The sequence below is a fragment of the Netta rufina genome (genome assembly GCF_964035555.1).
Source record: "Netta rufina genome assembly, chromosome: 2".
NCBI classification, from domain to species: Eukaryota; Metazoa; Chordata; class Aves; order Anseriformes; family Anatidae; genus Netta; species Netta rufina.
Window position 1 is genome coordinate 90,947,689 of NC_140124.1, and position 19,174 is coordinate 90,966,862.

The 19,174-nt window shown below is 41.4% G+C and overlaps 1 protein-coding gene across 1 annotated transcript in view; it reads right to left on the reverse strand.

Annotated features, from left to right (window-relative positions):
• Positions 1–19,174, reverse strand: part of MOCOS (molybdenum cofactor sulfurase) — a 222,778-nt gene that overhangs the window by 91,767 nt on the left and 111,837 nt on the right. The window contains exon 5 of the mRNA XM_084281422.1: positions 10,394–10,470. Within this exon, the coding sequence (XP_084137548.1) occupies positions 10,394–10,470 (77 nt within the window). The remainder of the gene's footprint in view (positions 1–10,393; positions 10,471–19,174) is intronic.

A 19,174-nucleotide genomic window follows, 5' to 3' on the forward strand; every position in this document is an offset into this window, starting at 1 on the left:
GCTGATCATCTAAGTTCCCTTAATAGACAATGAGAAGAACTAGCATTGCTGGTTATAACTCACGTCATCCCAAATATTCAAAATATGTCAGAGAAACCAAGGTGGTGAAGTACTGTCTCTTTCCATGGATTGCAATGGGAATCTAGATAGTCAGATCAGACATTGGTGCTGAGAACAACATAAGATAAATCCCAACCAGAGTCCAAATCCAGATCTAGAAACTCTTTCAGGAAGAAATTCTTTACCAAATGGGTAAATGAGCATTGACTGGCACAGGTTGCCCACAGATGCTGGGAACTCTTCTGCCTGGACATGGTCCCGGGCAACCTGCTCTGGGTGACCCTGCTTGAGTAGAGGGTTGGACAAGATGGCCTCCAGAAATCCCCTTCCAACCTCAACCATTCTGTGAGTCTGTGAACACAGTTACCTAACTCACTGCTTACTGAATATTAGTATGTACATGATTCAATAAAAGTCAAGTAAACTTTGTGTGTGAGTGAGGAAAGGAGCTCTGTTCTGCCATGTACCTGGTGACAGGACGAGGGGGAATGGGCTTAAGTTGAGCCAGGGGAGTTTTAGGTTAGATGTTAGGAAGAACTTCTTTACTGAAAGGGTTGTGAGGCATTGGAACAGGCTGCCCAGGGAAGTGGTGGAGTCACCATCCCTGGAAGTCTTCAAAAGACGTTTAGATGTAGAGCTTAGGGAAATGGTTTAGTGGGGACTGTTAGCGTTAGGTCAGAGGTTGGACTCGATGACCTTGAGGTCTCTTCCAACCTAGAAAATTCTGTGATTCTGTGATTCTGTGATTCAAGCCTCACAAGTCCTCATCTAGCGCCCTAGTCATTGTAATTAGCCTTCTTTCCAAGGCCCCATTGACTTCATAAGAGTGTCCACACAAATGAGGTCTCTCACCTCTGTGCCTGGAAAGATCATGGAGCAGATCCTCCTGGAAACTATGCTAAAGCCTGTGGAAAATAAGGAGGTGACTGATAACAGCCAACATGGATTCACTAAGGGCAGGTCGTGCCTGAAAAATTTGGTAGCCTTCTACAATGGGGTTACAGCATTCGTGGATGGGGAAGAGCAACTGACATCATCTACCTAGACTTGTGCAAAGCATTTGACACTGTCTTGCACAGTATCTTTGCCTCTAAATTGGAAAGACATGGATTTGACAGATGGACCAGTTGGTGGGTAAGGAATTGGTGGGATGGTCACACTCAAAGAGTTGCAGTCAATGGCTCAGTGTCCAAGTAGAGATCAGAAATGAGTGGTGTTCCTCAGGGCTCTGTATAGGAACCAGTGCTGTTTAACATTTTTGTAGGTGACATGGACAGTGGGATTGTGTGCACCCTCAGCAAGTCTGCCAGTGACACCAAGATGTGTGGTGCTGGAGTGAAGGGATGACATCCAGAGGGACCCTAACAGGCTTGAGAGGTCAGCCTGTACAAACCTCATGAGGTTCAACAAGGCCACATGCAAAGTCCAGTGTCTGGGTTGGGGCAATCCCAAGCACAAATACAAACTGATTGGAGAATGGATAAGAGCAGCCCTGATGAGAAGGACCTGAGGGTGCTGGTTGACAAGAAGTTCAACATGAGCTGGCAATGTGTGCTTGCAGCCCATAAAGCCGACCATATCCTGGGCTGCATCAAAAGCAGCTTGGCCAGCAGGTTGAGGAGGTGATTCTCCCCCTCTGCTCTGCTCTCATGAGACCCCACCTGGAGCCCTGTGTTCAGCTCTGGGGCCCCAGCACAAGAAGAAGGTGGGGCTGTTAGAGCGAGTCCAGAGGAGGGCCATAAGAATGATTAAGGGGCTGGAGCACCTCTCCTGTGAAGACAGGCTGAGGGAGTTGGGGTTGTTCAGTCTGGAACAGAAAAGGCTCCGGGGAGACCTTACAGCAGCATTACTTAAAAGGGGCATACGAGAGAGTTTGAGAGGCACTCTTTATCTGACAGTATAGTGATAGGACAAAGGGATTGAATGGTTTTAAACTAGAAGAGGATTGATTTAGATTAGCTATAAGAAATTCTTCATTCAGAGGGTGGTGAAGCACTGGCACAGCTTGCCCAGGGAAGCTGTGGATGCCCCATCCCTGGAGGTGTTCAAGGCCAGGCTGGATGGGGCTTTGGTCTAGTGGGGAGTATCCCTACCTGCGGCAGGGGGATTGGAGTTAGATGATCTTTAAGGCCCCTTCTAATCCAAACCCTTCTGTGATTCTATGATTATACTGTATAGGTACTGATACATCAATAGGTCAGGGCTTATTTTCACAGAGGCCATCTAATGCAAAGCAGGTAAGTCACTTTTCTTGTATTAACCCATGTACACTAAGGTACTCAGAACTGCAAGAACGTCAGAATGCACAGTTGGTGTTCACATTGGTAAAACCTTGTTCAAAGGAAAATCTGAATAGGAATGAGGATCCCACAGTTCAAGTCAAGGATAAACAGCATTCATATGCAATGCGATCAAAAATATACTGATTGATTAGTAAGTTGCTCTGCTATGGTTAAAAAAAAAAAAAAGTTAACTTCTTTGGCTAGAAACACAATGGTTTATTTTGAACTACATAAATAGAGTAGGTGTAGAGATAGATTAATCACTGCAATTTATTAGATGTCCTCCCATCTTGCTTTCCTGGTTGTTCACTACTATATACTTCTCCTGATTTCAGTGATAGGGAGAGAAAAGGCCTGGGATTTTATCATTCTTGCTAGATCACCAACCACTACCTTGAAGAAACTGAACTAGCACATGGACAAACTTTACTTTTATCAGCTCATTAACAACTTTGATTTATAGCTACAGCAGCTCAAGGAAGGCCTCCAAATGTTTATGTCAACAATCAGGGCTGGGAAAAAAAAAAAAAAAAAAAAAAAAAAAGATTAGCAGAGAGAGAAAGCAGACAAGAATGCAGAACTAATGACAACACTCCTGTCTTAAAGCCTGTATTTGGGAATGACAAGTGCAAGAGCGCACTTTATCACTCCTCAGGATTCAGAGCAACAGTTCTTCTAAATTATTGGTTCTTTGCAAGAAAGCAGCATTTCTGCTGGCTTTAGTAAAGGCAGCAACCCATAACACAGTAACACTGAGGATACTAACATGTTCAGCAGCTGCCATATTCCTCATGACAATGCTGTTCTTTCTATTGCTTCCCATTTTTATTTTTTTTTTTAACAACAAAACAGTTAGATGAAGGTGTATAAATTATACCAAAAAAAAAAACAAAGGGCATATTGCCATCTTACTTAAAGCAGTTTTACACCAGGGTGGTTCCAGTAACTACAGAAGTAAATCTTGATCTACAGTATGGAAGTGCAACTAGTAGGACACCCAATATGTGTGTGTAATTTCTTCATCATCCAGAGATTAAACTATGCACATAGAGATGGATGCAGAGGGAAGGCAGACACGGGCCATACTAACTGGTGTACCCAAGACTTGATGGTGCTAACAGTCTATGGTTAAACATTCCTTGAAGAGAAAACTGAGATCAGTGAATCCAGCATCCTTTTACATGGTAACACATGGAGCTCCCTCAAAGCAAAAATGCCTCAAGTTTCTTATACTCATTAATATCTGGGGACCTGCAATGCACATAGCTCTGCCAAAGGAGAAGTTCTCAGTAACTGCAGACTACTCTCAGTAACTGCAAGAGCTCAGTTATCACTGCATGAGCAAAAAGCCCATCAGCAATGCTTCCTGCCAACACTGGCCTTGGCAAGCCAGTGCCACAGCACCTGCGCTGATCCCCCAGATATTAGTTGCTTCGGCTTCCTCTTTCCAGATGTCTCCCAGGCACGAAAAGACTCTGCTGCAAATCCCTCCTCTGTAATAATACTGCTTGCCACCAAGTGTCTTCAACACAGAAGTCTTGCTAGCTGCTTTGTTTGAACACAGAACAATTATCTCTTGCCAAGTGTATATCTTCTGTCAGCTGTGCAGCACTTTTTCTTCATCAGCTCAGCTTATAACAAAGACATTTTCCTCTTATTTTAGTTCCTAAGAAGTGTATTTTTCTCTCCAGCTGTATTATGCAAAAACACCCAAGACATTTCTGTACTGTGCTACCTCTCCCTGTGTTATCTCTATAGGTCTGAGGGAAGACTGACACTTTTAGTCCTTGCCTAGCCCTCTTCACGGATTAGGCAGCTTGTTAATGCAATCCACATCAATATTAGTAAATACACATTAGAACAAAACCAAAACATAAAAGCAGTTTTCATTTCTAGAAATAAACCTTATATACAGATTAAACCCTCCAAAAGCAGCCTTGGCAGGATTTTTTCCTGCTAACTCACTTTTTCATAGCTTCTGAAATCAAGCCCTAGCTGTTCTGCTCTGCTTTCAAGGGTATAAACGATGTGTAGTTTGCATTAGTCAAGTCACAAAAGAAAACTAAGAAACCTAGACTGACATAACATGCTAGCAGCAAGAGCTGGTAGCAGTACATAAATAACTTTCTTTCTAGTTTGTTCTCTAAAACAAGTTCATCTGGGGACAGAAAACAGAAACAGTCACCTCACTAACCATGAAAGGAGAGATTTTTGTCTTTTGACGTACTTAGTAGTGTCATTATCTGGGAATCAGAATACCTTTCGGCTTTAAGCTTCTTTTTGCACCCCTTTTATATTTATAAGTCTTACTTTTCTTTCTGAAGCCAGAATTTAAAATGTCTTCTCTTTAGTGTACCTATATTTTCATATTTAGAGTGTGGATAGAGCATCTTCTCCCCAGTGTCAACTTCTCAAACATTTTTTTTCTCATGAAAAAAGACATCAACAAATCCTATTGATCTTCCAAGTGCAGTTACAGAAGGCATTAATTGTGAGCAGCGAAGTGAGGAGACTTGTAGAAATTGCCCAGGTTTCTTTTACATTACAGTTCATCTTGTGGCAAATGGCAGAGGGAAAGTAAAAATTTTGTCAGTAATTCATCCTCTCTCAAACCAAGGCGAGGGTTTCCTCAAAAGTGAAGAATTTTATATATTTTAGCCAAAATGGAGCATCCACTTCCAACATGCCTATCACATGCCAGAAGACATGTATTAATGCCATCTTTAATCTTAAAAGAAAAAAAACCAAACAACCAAAAAAAAACCAATCCATTAAAAATATGAATGAAAGCAGCACCCAGGATGAAAGCAGTAAAAAATCACAGGCATTACACCAACTGTCTGAGTGAAAAGCCAAGATGATGGCAGGAAGCAGCCACAAATCTCCACACAGAAGAAATTTCAGTGATCCCTGCCAATCTGATCAAGGAAAGAAAAGTATTTTCTGACCCTGAACTGGATAATTTGTGAAACCATAAGTATTTAAACATGACACACATGAAAGTCTGTGCAGCACCATCATCAGGAGGCTGTCCAATATCCCACCACTAGCTGCAACCAGTCCTTGATATATGAGATGATGGCAAAAACTAAAACATGGCAGAAAACAACTCAGAAGTCCCACCTTTCAAAAGCCAAGGTAAAAATAAAGATTAGCCTTACTGTTTAGCATTATGCACTGTTTGTTTTTTTTTCAGCTGTTATGTGGTATAATTGACTCTACGAAAGCCGGCACAACCTTTACTTTCCAACAACCAATCAACCACTCAGTGGCTTTAAAAAGGACTTTAAATACATCATGCTTAGGAGACTTAGTCTGCATTTCACTATTTCTTCCAATACATATTACATTTCGCTGTGAAAAGGATTAATGTCTCCTGACTGAATAGACATCATAATTAAAGTAGCACTTCTAAAATAATTGCCAATGATGTACATTAGCTTCATTTGTAAAACTGATAAATATTTACTAATAAGAGTGCATAGCAGCTAAGGTCAAGTTTAAAGATCCTAATATACAAGATGTCTGAAAATGCCTTAAATACTCACACACATCATGATATAACTTTGGCATGAACTATGCCTTCTTGTTAAATGGAAGTTGAGACAGGTCAAGGACTTGGGATGATATCAGACTTGGAAACAGACCTCTACTTATCTCAGCACAGCCTAATGATGAAACCTTCCATTAGTGATCTCCCTCTCTATCTTCAGTAATTACACCGGTCAATCCAGCTACCTTACATCCCAAGAGAACTTCAGCAGTGCTTTCATTACACAGAAGGGAACACTTAATAACAAAATCACTTTGTTTATCTTGCTTGTTTCTGCTCCAGGCTATTTCCCACCCAGAATGAGAAGCACTTTTAGTAGTGGGTGCATGCAAACCAAGTACTCCAGAAGCTACAGGAAAGCATCATTCAGAAGTGATTTCCATCTGACAGTAGATTTTGCCACTGGAAACTCTGACAGTCGAAGTGCAAGAAATATTCATAAAGTGGATTAGAACGAATCTGCAGTTCGGGATTAGGAAGCATTCCTACAGCATGTGATAACTTTGTTGCATACATGCAAATGGCAATAATCTATGTTCAAAAGGAACAGAGTTCCTTCAACAGAAATTAAGTAACCTGCAAAGCTTCAGTACTCTCAATGATGTCCAGGGGGCACGGTGAGGGGAAAATGGCAATACCAAATCACTAAATCCTTTGTCGCATAGGTTGTGCCAGGCACAGATATATTCAATGCCTACAGATACTGAAGAGCTAAACATTTGGAAAGGTGAACAAACTGTTCTGGACAGCACCTACCACTTTGTAGGCTGTTGTTTATGATGGAAAAATCCAAATGTGACCACAGCTGTACAACTTTGTACTACCACCTTTTAATGGTAGTTACTTGATTTCTCTTTCATATGATCAAATTTTAATTAAAAAAACATACCACGTGGAAATTGATGTACACACACATGTAATCACTTAAGTTTTAGTATGAAGGGAGATATTGAATATTCCTACTTATGTGGAACAAGTTTTAATTCATCTGGGGCCACACGATATAGGACTAACCTGACTTTGGGAAAAAGTCAGGGATCCACTGGTGTCTAAAATCCTTCACAGAATTCAATTTCTTCTTTCACCATGCATTCCTGTAACTTTCACTGGCCTCTTGTAGATGTTAAAGAGGCAGTGCTGGTGCTTCTGCTGTTCAGTGTGGCACTCCAGAGTTTGTCTAGAGACCACCAAAGTACCTACGCTATGCCAGTAGTGAAGAAGTTTATAAATCCAAATATATCACAAACATTGGTTTCTCAATTTTCTCCTCAGTGTAGGTTTCTTCTCATTCAGTCCTTCAGCCTATATATTTTTTAATCTCATCTCCCTTTGCCTTTCTACTATTAAGCAGTGTGAAAAGTTAATTTTTAAAAGGAAAATAAAAATATTTATTTTTTTTTAATTTTTATTTTAAACGAAAGGAGTATTAGTCTGAAAACCTGTAACAACCTCCATGTTTTTGACCTAACTATTTTCAGCTTTAAGAAATCATGCTTTCCAGCAAAAACATAAGCTGTTGCAATAAGCAATATCAGGAAAAACAGAGGTTACTACACTTGTTAGAATACAATAATTAGAATACACTGGAAAAAAAAAAAATTCTCTGTGAAGCTAATTTAATATAGATGTTGTTATGCCTCAAAAAACTGCTGTCATTGCTTTGGAAGATTTGGAAGACTTACTAAACTTTTTACCACATCCACAGAAATGTTCCAGCATCCAGAAGACAGCAGTCCATAGCTATTCTCAAAGTGACAGAGTGCCATAAAAAGCTTTGTAATGATTTTATTCAGGCAGACTGGTAAAGAATAAGGTGCTGATATAGATGAGTGCATTTTTTATTAATGAACAAATACAACAGTTCACCTTGTTCCCTTCAGCATAGTATAAATGCATCTGCTTTGCTACTTGAACCAGTTAAACCTGGGTATTGATGAGTGTTGGAGCAAATAAAATTTGATATACTTCAGATATTGGAGACAGAAAGCTATTATTAAAGACAGACTTAAAAAAAGATATATATCTTAAAACAAATAAACAAACAAAACCAAAACTCAATAAGCAATAAATGAATCAAGCCCAGAATTAAAGCCAACTGATTCACCCCCATAAAATTTTTGTGGATGAACAATTTGACAGACAGGTCTCCAAGTCACTTCAGCTACCCTAGATCACTGCTATCCATGAGAAGGCAAATTAAAAGCAATAGTAAAGACTGAAAGGTCTCAACAGACTCTTTATTCTTGCATGTATTACACCCTTTTATCAACTGCTACACACTTCGTTCAGGACCAAATATTCCCTTCTGCCTAGTATCAGGAGATTTTTTTCAGTAGTTTAGCTGAAATGTGTACCAGAAGAAGGCTGAGATGGATGAGGAATGCAATGGAAGAGATACTCCCATTACATCAGGCATGCCAGGCAATGCCCCTACACATTAAACCTACTCAGTTAGCCCCCTTTACAAAGGAATGTGTTTGCTTAAGATTGTACATTCTTCTGAACCATTTTGTAGTGCAAGAAGGTACGTATAGTAAAGGCTTATTTTGGATCCCTGGTGTCCACACGGAGCCCCATAAAGCAAACCAGTCTTTTTTGTTGGGGCTCAGTCAGACTCCCATTGAAGTCAACAAAAAAGTCTTCTATTGACTTCCACATGAGCAAGTATCTAAGAGAATATCCTTCACAAAAATCTTTCTCAGTGAGGAAGAAGAAACTAGAAACCTTCAGATAAATCCTGACAAGAAACCTCCACAGGCATGAGGAGAAATTATGTAAGCCTGAAAAGCTCATGGTCAGTGGACTCAGATCATGATGCACTTTATGCCTTAATATAGGAAACTGAATAAGTGCACTGGAGAAGGGAGGTTCAGAAAATTCACATTAACTGTGCACACACCTGACTATGAGACATATTCCAGGAGCATATTTTGTTAACCTTGCACAATCCACACGTGGAAGCATGCCATATTGCCAGGCTCCTGCACAGTCAGTGCTGCATGCTTCCCTGGCTAGGTGCAATCTCCTGCACCTTTCAGGAGGATCACTGACCCACAGCAGCAATCACAGACAGGCTGTGTGTTTGGGGTACAGAGCCAGACAAGCAGAAGGGTATCCTGGAGTCAACATGGCACAATGAGTGTCGCCCCTCACACAGAGTATCTGGTTTGAAGACTATGATCCAGCTCAAGGTTGTATCTGGGACTGTAGTGTTAGCTCCCTGGTAAGGGCTTCAAAGATACCCAAACAGGGGGAGCCCAAGAAGAGAGTTTGAGTCAAAAGGCTACCTAGCAAGCCAGCAAACCTGCGCTGGCCTCTTATCCCAGACTACCTACCCTTTCCTGGGGAAGATAAAGTCATGGCAGTAAATGTACCACAGAAATGATCTTCCCAGGGGTATCTACTGCAAAGGGACCTTTGCCAGGTTTGCACTGGCTTCCCCAACTTAGTGTGACTGGGGAACGTCAATTCCATAAACTGCAGGAGAGATGAAAATGGCAGGATATGAGTTTGCTTGGAAATCTCAAGTGTAGTTATACATAGCCACAGGCTCTGATTGTTCAGGGCCAAGTCCAGCCAAATTCTGAAAATACCCAAGGATGGAGATTTGGCAGGGTTCTCCGGGCACTTGTTCCAGCATTTGACTAACCTCATCCTGAAAAAGAATACTTCTGTATACCCAGTCAGAACTTCCCCTACAGCAAGCTGTGACTTGTCTCTTTTCCTTTCACCTTGCACCTCAGGGAACAGGAACTGTACTACAATTTCACAGCCATGTGTTTCTCTGAGGGAGAAAGCGGAGAATTTCCTTAAGATTTACAGTGGTAAATTATCTTATATCAAGAACAAAATTAGGGAAAAAAAAAAAAAAAAAAAAAAAACCAACAAAAACCACATAATGCTGCTTTCCACTACAGTGTTTCAAAGTACAGACATAAATTAACTGCTGTAAGAAATCATAGTTTGGAAACTTTGCTGCATGATGATAACTACCCACACAGTGGAACTGGATTTCCTATCTAACAAAAAAGCTTTTGGCTGCACTTTAAACTCTCTTTCTTGGTTTCTCTCTAAATCTGTACTACCAAATAGCTTTTCTGCACCAGGTCAAGTTGCCTGGTCCTCATGCACAGCAGGAACGCTTACTGCTTCAAGTATGAATAGGATGTAGCTCAGCTACTTTCTACTATTATTTTCCCATTGCACCTTTCTGAGTGTGAGGCAGACTAGAAGTGGTCGATGTACTCAAGCCTTAAATGTGTGTTAGGTTAGAACAGGCTGAATACTTTATTTTTTTTTTCCAAAGGAGGTTGGAATAATATGTGTTAAGGCCTTAATAAAACAGATACCCTGAAGAATCTGTTCTTCACCTTGATGAACATGGTCTGTAAATATAGAAAGGAAAATTAAGCTACAGCCATAGGAAATATCACCAGATTTGTGCCCCAAGGATAAATCTAGAACTTCGGTCTTCATTATTAAAGTCATGATAACTGACCTGTGAGTTTTTCCAGAACATCAAATCCATGTTTCAGAGCAATGATATCAAGAAAAGAGACTGTGCCATCTTCAAACCTGAAGAACAGAACAAAGCAGCACAGTAAACAAATCATGCAGCTTCGGTACAGACTTTAAATGATTTTGAGAGGCTCTATTTTATGTCCAGTGAATCTAACTTGCAGACTACGAACTCTTTCTGTGGGCTGGGCGCCAGAGGTCCCTTGGGCACTGGTGTCTCTTGTGCCACCCCTCTGCCCAGGACACCTCTCCTCTGGGGGTCAGGTGCATTCCTTCTTGGTGCTTCACCAGACTGCATGGCTGTCCTCGTACAGCAAGAGGCCTGCCGCTCGCCTTGCTCTCCTGGTCTCCTTCCTGCCACACAAGCTGGCAGTCAGAGGGCCGAGATGCTCAGCGAGTGGTGGGCCAGCTGCAGGGGGCCTGCTTTATAGGGTCCAGGGCACTGGTGGCCACTGTGACCTCTGCAAGCCTCTGGGATAGAACAGCCCACACATGGCCAATGGTGGCTGTGTTGGGGGCGGCCTGGAAGATGCCCTCACGTGGACAAGGAGCAGGGTTGTGGGGGCTGAGGGCCCCTTTTCTGGGGCTAGCTCCCCTGGTCATTTGGTTTGCCAGAGAGAAAGGCTGCCCCCTGGCCACAGGGACTGCCCTGCACCTCCCATCCTGTGCCCTGGGTTTATTTTTAACACTGTTTTTTAGGTAATTTAATTCTGTTCTTTAAGGGAAAGAACAGAAGCAAGGTGCATCTTCAGCCCTAATTCCCATGTGTGCTTTGTGCTCCAAGCGAAGAACTTCATCGTCACGTCACATCTCATCTAAATCTCCCCCCCATTTGTTCAAAGGCATTATTCCTGGTCCCATGGCTACACTCCTTGACAGAGTCCCTCTCCAGTTTTCTTCTAGGCCACTTTTATGGGTAAGGTTAGGTGGCAAAAACGCAGCATCTAGCAAATTGCAGCCTTATCTGTCATAAGGTCTTAAGTTGTCTCCTTCCAATGTTGGAACTTGTCACAAATAGGTGAGGAAACATGTGGAGACTTTGTGTTTGCTCCACTCCAAGTGATTACAACTAGTACACTTAAGTTAGAAGGCAAGAGACCTTCTTCCCTGGAGCAAAGAGGATGATCACCAATAAATCTCCCTCCAAACTCTCCTACTGGAAATTAAAAATAACTTACCTATAACAAGAGTGCTATAGAAGGATAGGGAAAAATGTGCATCCACTACCAACAGGGTAAACACCAAATGGAGACAAAAATGCTGGATTTGATGAACGACTGCAGCCATTCCCACAGCTCAGGAGAAGATACAGCTTTGAGACGGGGATGTATTCAAGAAATAGTGACCAAGAGAATTTCAAGGGGGCAGAAGGGAAGGGACATTATATTAGGCATCAAAGTATATTTTCTTTAGACTCTGTATATGTATTTTTTAGACTCCACATGCACCACAATCCACAAGCAATTTTAAGAAGTAACCATTCATCTTGTTTTACAACAAAGGGGAATGCAGAATAATGCTGACTACTGAGGAAGTCAAAACTATACAGAATTAACTACTGCGTAAGGCTGAAACAGATCTCAGCAAGTCTCTAAGGAGGCAGTAGCTACCTCCAAAGCTTTAATGGCTAATGCTCGAAATTAACCCACCAGCAACAACCCCAAATCTCATGGTTCAAGTTTAAAATTAGACTCTGACCACGAGGATGAAACGTTTCCAGGGACTTGGTGATCCTTGAACCTGCCTCAGAAGGGGCTGATGATGTCCACATTGAAAAATCACTGGACAACGTGGAGCACAACAGAAGCACTCTTGGGCAAAAAATGTTTTATATGCACACATAGTATACAAGAAAAATAGTGCTGTTTTTTTTTGTTTTTTTTTTTTTTTTCTAGATGTATATTTTTTTCTTAATGCACTTAGAAAGCTTTTGGTGCTGCAATTAAACATTTACTGTAAAAAGACTCAAAGGTTAGAAATATCTGTCTTCAAATACTTTTTAAAAATATAATACATCTCAACAGAATAGCGTAATAGCTCTCACTTCTACAGTGATTTTTCTTACTAATCTGTTTAATTTGTCTGTAGTTATTGACTAATTGAAACAACACGAGTAACGCTGACAGGAGAGTCAGCTGAAGAACATATAAAGCTCCCCAAAATAGTTGGTAAAGCTCCATATAAGTGTAATGCATGAGTATTGTATAGGTCATGTTGGTGGTTGGACTCAGTGATCTTGAGGGTCTTTTCCAACCTAAATCATTCTGTGATTCTATATAGCAGTAAGTTTAGTTGGGACTAAATTCAGATAGAAGCACTAAATAATTACAAATAAAATGATAATAGAGAAGTGATGGACTGCTATAAGGAAGAATAGTCCAAAAGAGATCATTCATGTCCACATATTCCAACACAACATAGGTCAAAGAATCCTTAGGAATTTTTGAATCTTGTCTAGTAATAATTTACAGCGAAGTATTTTGCTCCTGAACCTCAGGAGCAATGGTTTTCAGCGCTGAAATTTAAAATAGCCAGTTGCCATTTCAAGGAGATCTAGTACCAGGAGCACTTTCATGTTATGTGAAATGGCAACACAGATTTGTGGATCAGCGTCTGAGGGAAGCAGTATTTCCAAAAATACAGAAAAATTGGTGGGAGGAGGAGGGGGAAGAGAGAAGGCAGCAGCTATCAATAGTTTTGAAACTGAATGTGGAAAAACACTAGAAATTTGCGTAGGCTGCAGGAAATGTCACAGTGGTCCTGCACAGTTGCCAAGGAGAGATTACAGAAAGGATCCTTAAGGAGTTGACCTGCCCTGCTCAGATATTGGCAATGCCTAGGAAAGCAAATAAAGCACTGGGATTTGAAGACCAGAGCAGAGACACTGGCACCAAGCCCATCAAGCGGAGTTCATAACCCTCAATAGAAATAAAAAAGTACTTGAAAGAGATACAAAGGTGGCAGCAGAAATCTTCAAAGGCCTCTATATATTAATAGGAGAAGAGAAAACTGGATTTCTCTTTATTAGATATGGTTATTAAGTAAGGAGACAACTGCAGTACATCCATCATGAAGCAATAGAGAATGCATGAACCATGATACTGTTTTAAAATCTTAAAGATTTTCACTGGAGTAGCACAGAGCTTAGGAACCCCTTTCTGTCCAGGAAAAAAAAAAAGAAAAAAGAAAAAAAAAAAAAGAAAACACAATTGTGATTTTTCTGGTCAAACATTACACACCAGAACAGTGCAATCACTGTGGCAGTATACGTACCTTGCATTGTTATATCAGACCTGCATTACTTATTCTTTCTGAATTGCAAAAAAATTGACCACCGGCAGCAACGTTAAAAGAACCAGAAGCCATAAAATAATTAAATGCTAAATACTAAAAATATTTGCTATAAAGATACAGGCAAGTCTCTTTTTACGATTCAGATATGGACTACTTTGCAACATTCCTCTCTTGTATGTGTATGTTCATATGGCTCACTCTATTTCTACATTAGCAGCTTTCCACTTCTGATAAAGAAAGCACTAATATTCTGTTATTCCTACAAAGTGCATATTTGCACTACTGCCATTGCACTTCACTCTCCATATTCTCCAGATTTACTGAACACGCTACATGCAATTTCATGTAAAGCTGTCATTTCCCCCCCTATTTCCAGCTATAGAATTGATAATTTTGCTTTATCGCCTAAGAAATTCACATGAATCATCTACAAATGCTGGTATTCATCAAATGAAGCCTTAACTAATACAGCAATTTTACTTAGTACCGATGCAAACTATGATGCAATGAAGGGAAGCTATTCCCCTCTTGGAACACGGAGAGCTCTCTCCCAGAATATTAACTGTATTTAGGATTGAGAGTAAACATACTCCTTTGCATTGCAAAACACTAACTCCAATGGCTACTTTTCTGTTTGATGTAATTGATGCTTCAAATAAATTGTTTTCCCACTCAGTGACAGCTCCAATGTTAGAATAATCTGTTTAGGATGAAGTTCATTTGAATGGAAGTCCAACAACCATTTCCTAAAGTAATAAAGTCTCTGCAGCTGATGATGTATAAAGGATACTTACAAGGATAATAGTGCAAAGTACCAACCCAAGAAAAAACAAGCTTACCTCTCTCCCTCTCTCTTAGCTGGTTCTTATTACAATTAATCCCACTTAATCACAGCTGGGATGAGCTCAATTGCTTAGCTAATTGTGTTTGTGAAAACCTGATAACATTTCACATCAACCTGCTATCTGGCAAACTCATTAAACAGCTCGTGGCATAACAAAAACACAGAGCAGTCTGCCTAAATCTATCAAGGAGTTATGAAGTTGATGAGTTGCTCTTTTTTTTTTTTTTTTTTTTTTTTTTTTTTTTTTAGCAAGCCACACAAGACCTCTGCTTTTAGAAGCGTTAATTCTTCCTTTGAGTCATGACAGAAAACTTGCTTACAGAGAGAGGTTGCACTGTTACGATCTTCCTAGGGATGGAAAGAGCTAGTTTTTCTCTGAATACTGTCAGTTAGCTGTTGTGACACTTCTCTGCTAGGCTTCTGCATACAAATGCTATTTTCTAGAGCTGCTAACCTGCACCTCAGGGCAATTGAATTAGGGAATAAAACTGTGACTTCCTGGGCAGTTTGAAGTCATCATCTTTGCCAGGTCACCTTTACGTGGAACTATGATGACACATGGAACTATGATGCCCTGGACAGATGTGATTGGAAATAAAGCGCTTAAGGCCTAAACAAACAGTTCCTGTTTTGAGAGGAGTAAAATTGGATAAAAGACCTGGAGTTAGACAGCACTGACTCAAGTAAGGAGTCTGAAAGGGCCCTTGAGACCAATCAGCCAATACTAAGGTTGTGAAATACGTCGCATAACACGAGTTACTGAGTATATGGACAGTATACAAAGCACAGTTCTTAGGTGTTTTGGGTGGGAGCTACTGCCTCTGTATTCTGGGAAGGCTGACTTGCCTAGCAGGCAGACGAACCATTCAGTTGTTCCTTTCCACAATTCATTTACCCAGAGTAAACCCAGACACAGAGCTACTGCACATGTACAACGTCTCTGTCCAAAACATAGCCCAGAGCTTTGAAACTTTAATAAAAATTCTTCTACAAGGTCAAAAATAATCCAGCTCATTCGAGAGCACTGCTGACTCAATACAAAGCACCATGAACGAGCGCAGAGGGAACGTCACTGTCAGCCAGACTGCACTCTCCCTTACACCGGGGTAATAACTCTATTAGGTCAAATGAGCAAGAGTCATCCCTTAATGTCTAAGGCAGGTAAAACTGAAGCCAAATCCACAGAGAAAGCATATTTCTTAAATAAGCCGATTTTCTTTTCTTTCCTTTCTCCCCTCCCCCCCCCCCCTTTTTAAAAAAAAAACTCTCCTCAAGAGTAGAGCTGTCCTTTGAAGTGAGATGTTACACAAGTTCCTTTCATCTTTTCAATTCATTTATTTTCATCTAATTAAAAAGTACAACAATACAGAGGGGTTCTTGGCACGCATTTAAAAGTAGTTCATTCAGAACCCATTTTTCACCTCTGAGAGATATTCCATATCACCTCCACATGAAACAACTGTCTTGGTAAATTTCATTTTTACACTTTGTAGAAATACACCTGTTTATTCTAAATTGACATCTGCTGGAATTACAATAGCACCAGGGGTGTACAGTGTCAAGTTTATGGGTGTAGGAACAGGCTCTTTTCAGTCACATTAGGTTTTTAAGTTAGTAATTGCCATCTCTGATATTAGCAGGGGAACAGGTCTTAATTAGTCTCACTGCTTTCCGACATCAAAAAACAACATTTCCAAAGGAGCTGTATTTGCTTGCTTTTCTTTAACTTAAAATATATCTTTACTGGTGTATTGGCTTTATGTGGCATGGGCTTGGTAGTGGAGGGCTGCAGGGGTGGCCTCTGTGAGCAGAGCCCAGCTTTAGCTGGCTCCAAAAGGGACCCGTTGCTGGCCAGAGCTAAGACAGTGAGTGAGTGATCCTTGCTGGACCTCTGGGAGAGAAGATCTAAGAAAGGGGGGGAAATACTGTGCAATAGCAGCTGGGAGAGGAGTGAGCACCAGCCCTGCAGCCCCCCAAGGTGAGTGCAGCAGGAGGGCCGGAGGCAGCAGCAGTTCCCCTGTGGGCTGTGCAGGGAGAGGCCCCTGGTGGAGCAGGCTGTCCCCCTGCAGCCCATGGGTGCCACATGGAGCAGATCTCCACGCTGCAGCCCCCCCATGGGTGGAGGAGCCAGCAGCAGGTGGATGTGGCCTGGAGGAGGCTGCGGCCCATGGAGAGCCCCCGCAGGAGCAGGCCCCGGGCCGGAGCTGCAGCCCGTGGAGAGGAGCCCCCGCAGGAGCAGGGGGTCTGGGGGGAGCTGCCGCCCAGCCGTGGGGAACCCGTGCTGGAGCAGTTTGCTCCTGGGGGATGGATGGATGGACCCCGTGGGACGGAGCCGTGTGGGAGCAGTGCTTGAGGAGCTGCTGCCTGTGGGCAGCCCGTGTGGGATCAGCTGGGGAAGGACGGCATCCCGTGGGAGGGACCCCACGGGGAGCAGGGGCAGGGAGGGACCGAGAAGGAGTGGCGGGGACAAAGCATCAGGGACTGACCGCAGCCCTCAGTCCCTGTTCTCCTGTGCTGCTCAGGAGGGAGGAGATAGAAGAGGGAGGATGGAGGGAAGGTGTTTGTAGTTTGAGTTTCTCACTGCTCTAGCTTGTTAGTAATAGGTAATAAATTACATTAATCTTCCTATGCTGAGTCTGTTTTGCCCATGATGACAATTGTTGAATGATCTTCCTGTCCTTATCTCAAGCCCTGAGCCCTTCCCATCATATTTTCTCCCTCTCTTTCTTTAGGGAGGCAGAGCAAGAGAGCAGCTATGATGGAAGTCACCTGCCCAGCAGGGTAAAACCACAACTGCTCTATTAAACCTTTACGACTCCGTTCTGCTCTTTAGCACAGCTATCAGCCCACACTGAACCAAACTTCTTAGGTACCTTTCCAGGGTGCTTGTGGCTCTCCAGAGGGTACGCTCCCCTTGCCCTGGCTATGTCTCTCTGCAGATGATGCTATTTACTATTAGCAATTTGCCAGTTAGTCACCTTCTTAACTGGGTGAAACCTCGGTCATGCTAACACCAACAATTAGTTTTATGACGGCATCCCACAAAGCAAAGCATCTCACTGTGGCCTTTTTGATCTTCTGGTAAAATCTGTGGAACAGGACCTGATCCCCAGACCACTAACCTCTGGTACACACTCCCTTTGGAGCGAGTATCTTTGTTTTACGTGGTGCATCCCACTGAGGCAAGTACATAAAATTAGGAGATAGCCTGCTGTAATGGGCATGTATGCTATCATTAAACTACGCTATTGCAATAAGCCAACTTTGCATAACTGCCTACACAGGAGTGTGCTCCAGTAAGCCAAGAATTTTAATGCAAGGAGGGCAGTAATAAATTACAGACTTGTTAATACAACACCTACTCTCACCACTTCAGCAACTCATTTTTACCTCTGTTAGAGGCACCTTACGTGTTCACGGGTGATGATTGTTTCTCACACAGCGAAAGGAGAATGCTTACCCAGTGCCCGAACATCACCATTTGTGGAGTAGGAAACAGAACGAAAAAAATCAATCCATTTTTATTTCTCAAATGTCTCCATGAATCTTTCCCTTATATACAATTTCTAAATGGCAACTCTGGTCACTACCTGTATCTAGAAAAATCTTCCCTTTTTGCACATAAAGATTAGCAATCCTTGAGTCTGTTACTCAAATCAGCCTGAAAGACACACTGATTTTACAGGTTATCAGCTCCTCAGGGCTCTGGCTTTGAGTAAAAATAACACCTCTGAGAACTATGCAACACAATTACTTTCAGCTGTATGCAAATTTTTAATAAAATTAGATTTCTCTGACAAAATATTTTTACAATTAATAGCTTACAGAATACTTTTGAAAAGAAATTTGGACAAATACCGCACCCCTAGGCATTAAATCATGCAACCACTAATAAGCTATATCTCATGGACAACATACTTCCCAACCAAGCCCTTCATGGACACTGTAAAGTCATAGAATAATAAATCTACTTCTCTTCCTCCCCACAATGATCCATCAGTCACAAAAAAAAAACAACCCTGTATGGCATTTGTTGCTGGCCAAAGGATCCCCTCCAACTTCACAAGCCAAGGAAATGTGTTTTCTTTGCATTGATAACAGGAGAAGAAGCAACGTAGTCTTTTTTTTTTTTTTTCCCCCGTATTCCATTGTGCATAGGGCTATTTCCTTACAGTACATGTAACACTGTACAAGGGGATATTTCCTTCATGTATATTGAACATAAAAGTCTTTGGGAACATGAGATCTACTGGTTAGCGGCCCTCAAAGAATACTATGTTCAACTGTTAGCTAGCTGGCTTGTGATTTACTCATTCATCTTAAATCATTACTTAATGTCAACAAGAACTCCATTAAGATGCAATTTAGTGTAACCAAGTATACTGCAAATAATTTCTGTATCTGAGTATTTAACATTTGATATGCATTTATTCTCCCATGATTAAATATCAATAATCCAAATGTTCATACCTTTGCTTCCCATGGGAAGGTAATATTCAGACATAACCCCAAGTAATAGTTAAAGTGAGCAATTTGCAAAGTGTATTTGCATAAACTGTTCACTGATGAATTATGAGTAATGAATCATTAATAAAAATTCAAAGCCCTTTCTCTGATTTTCTC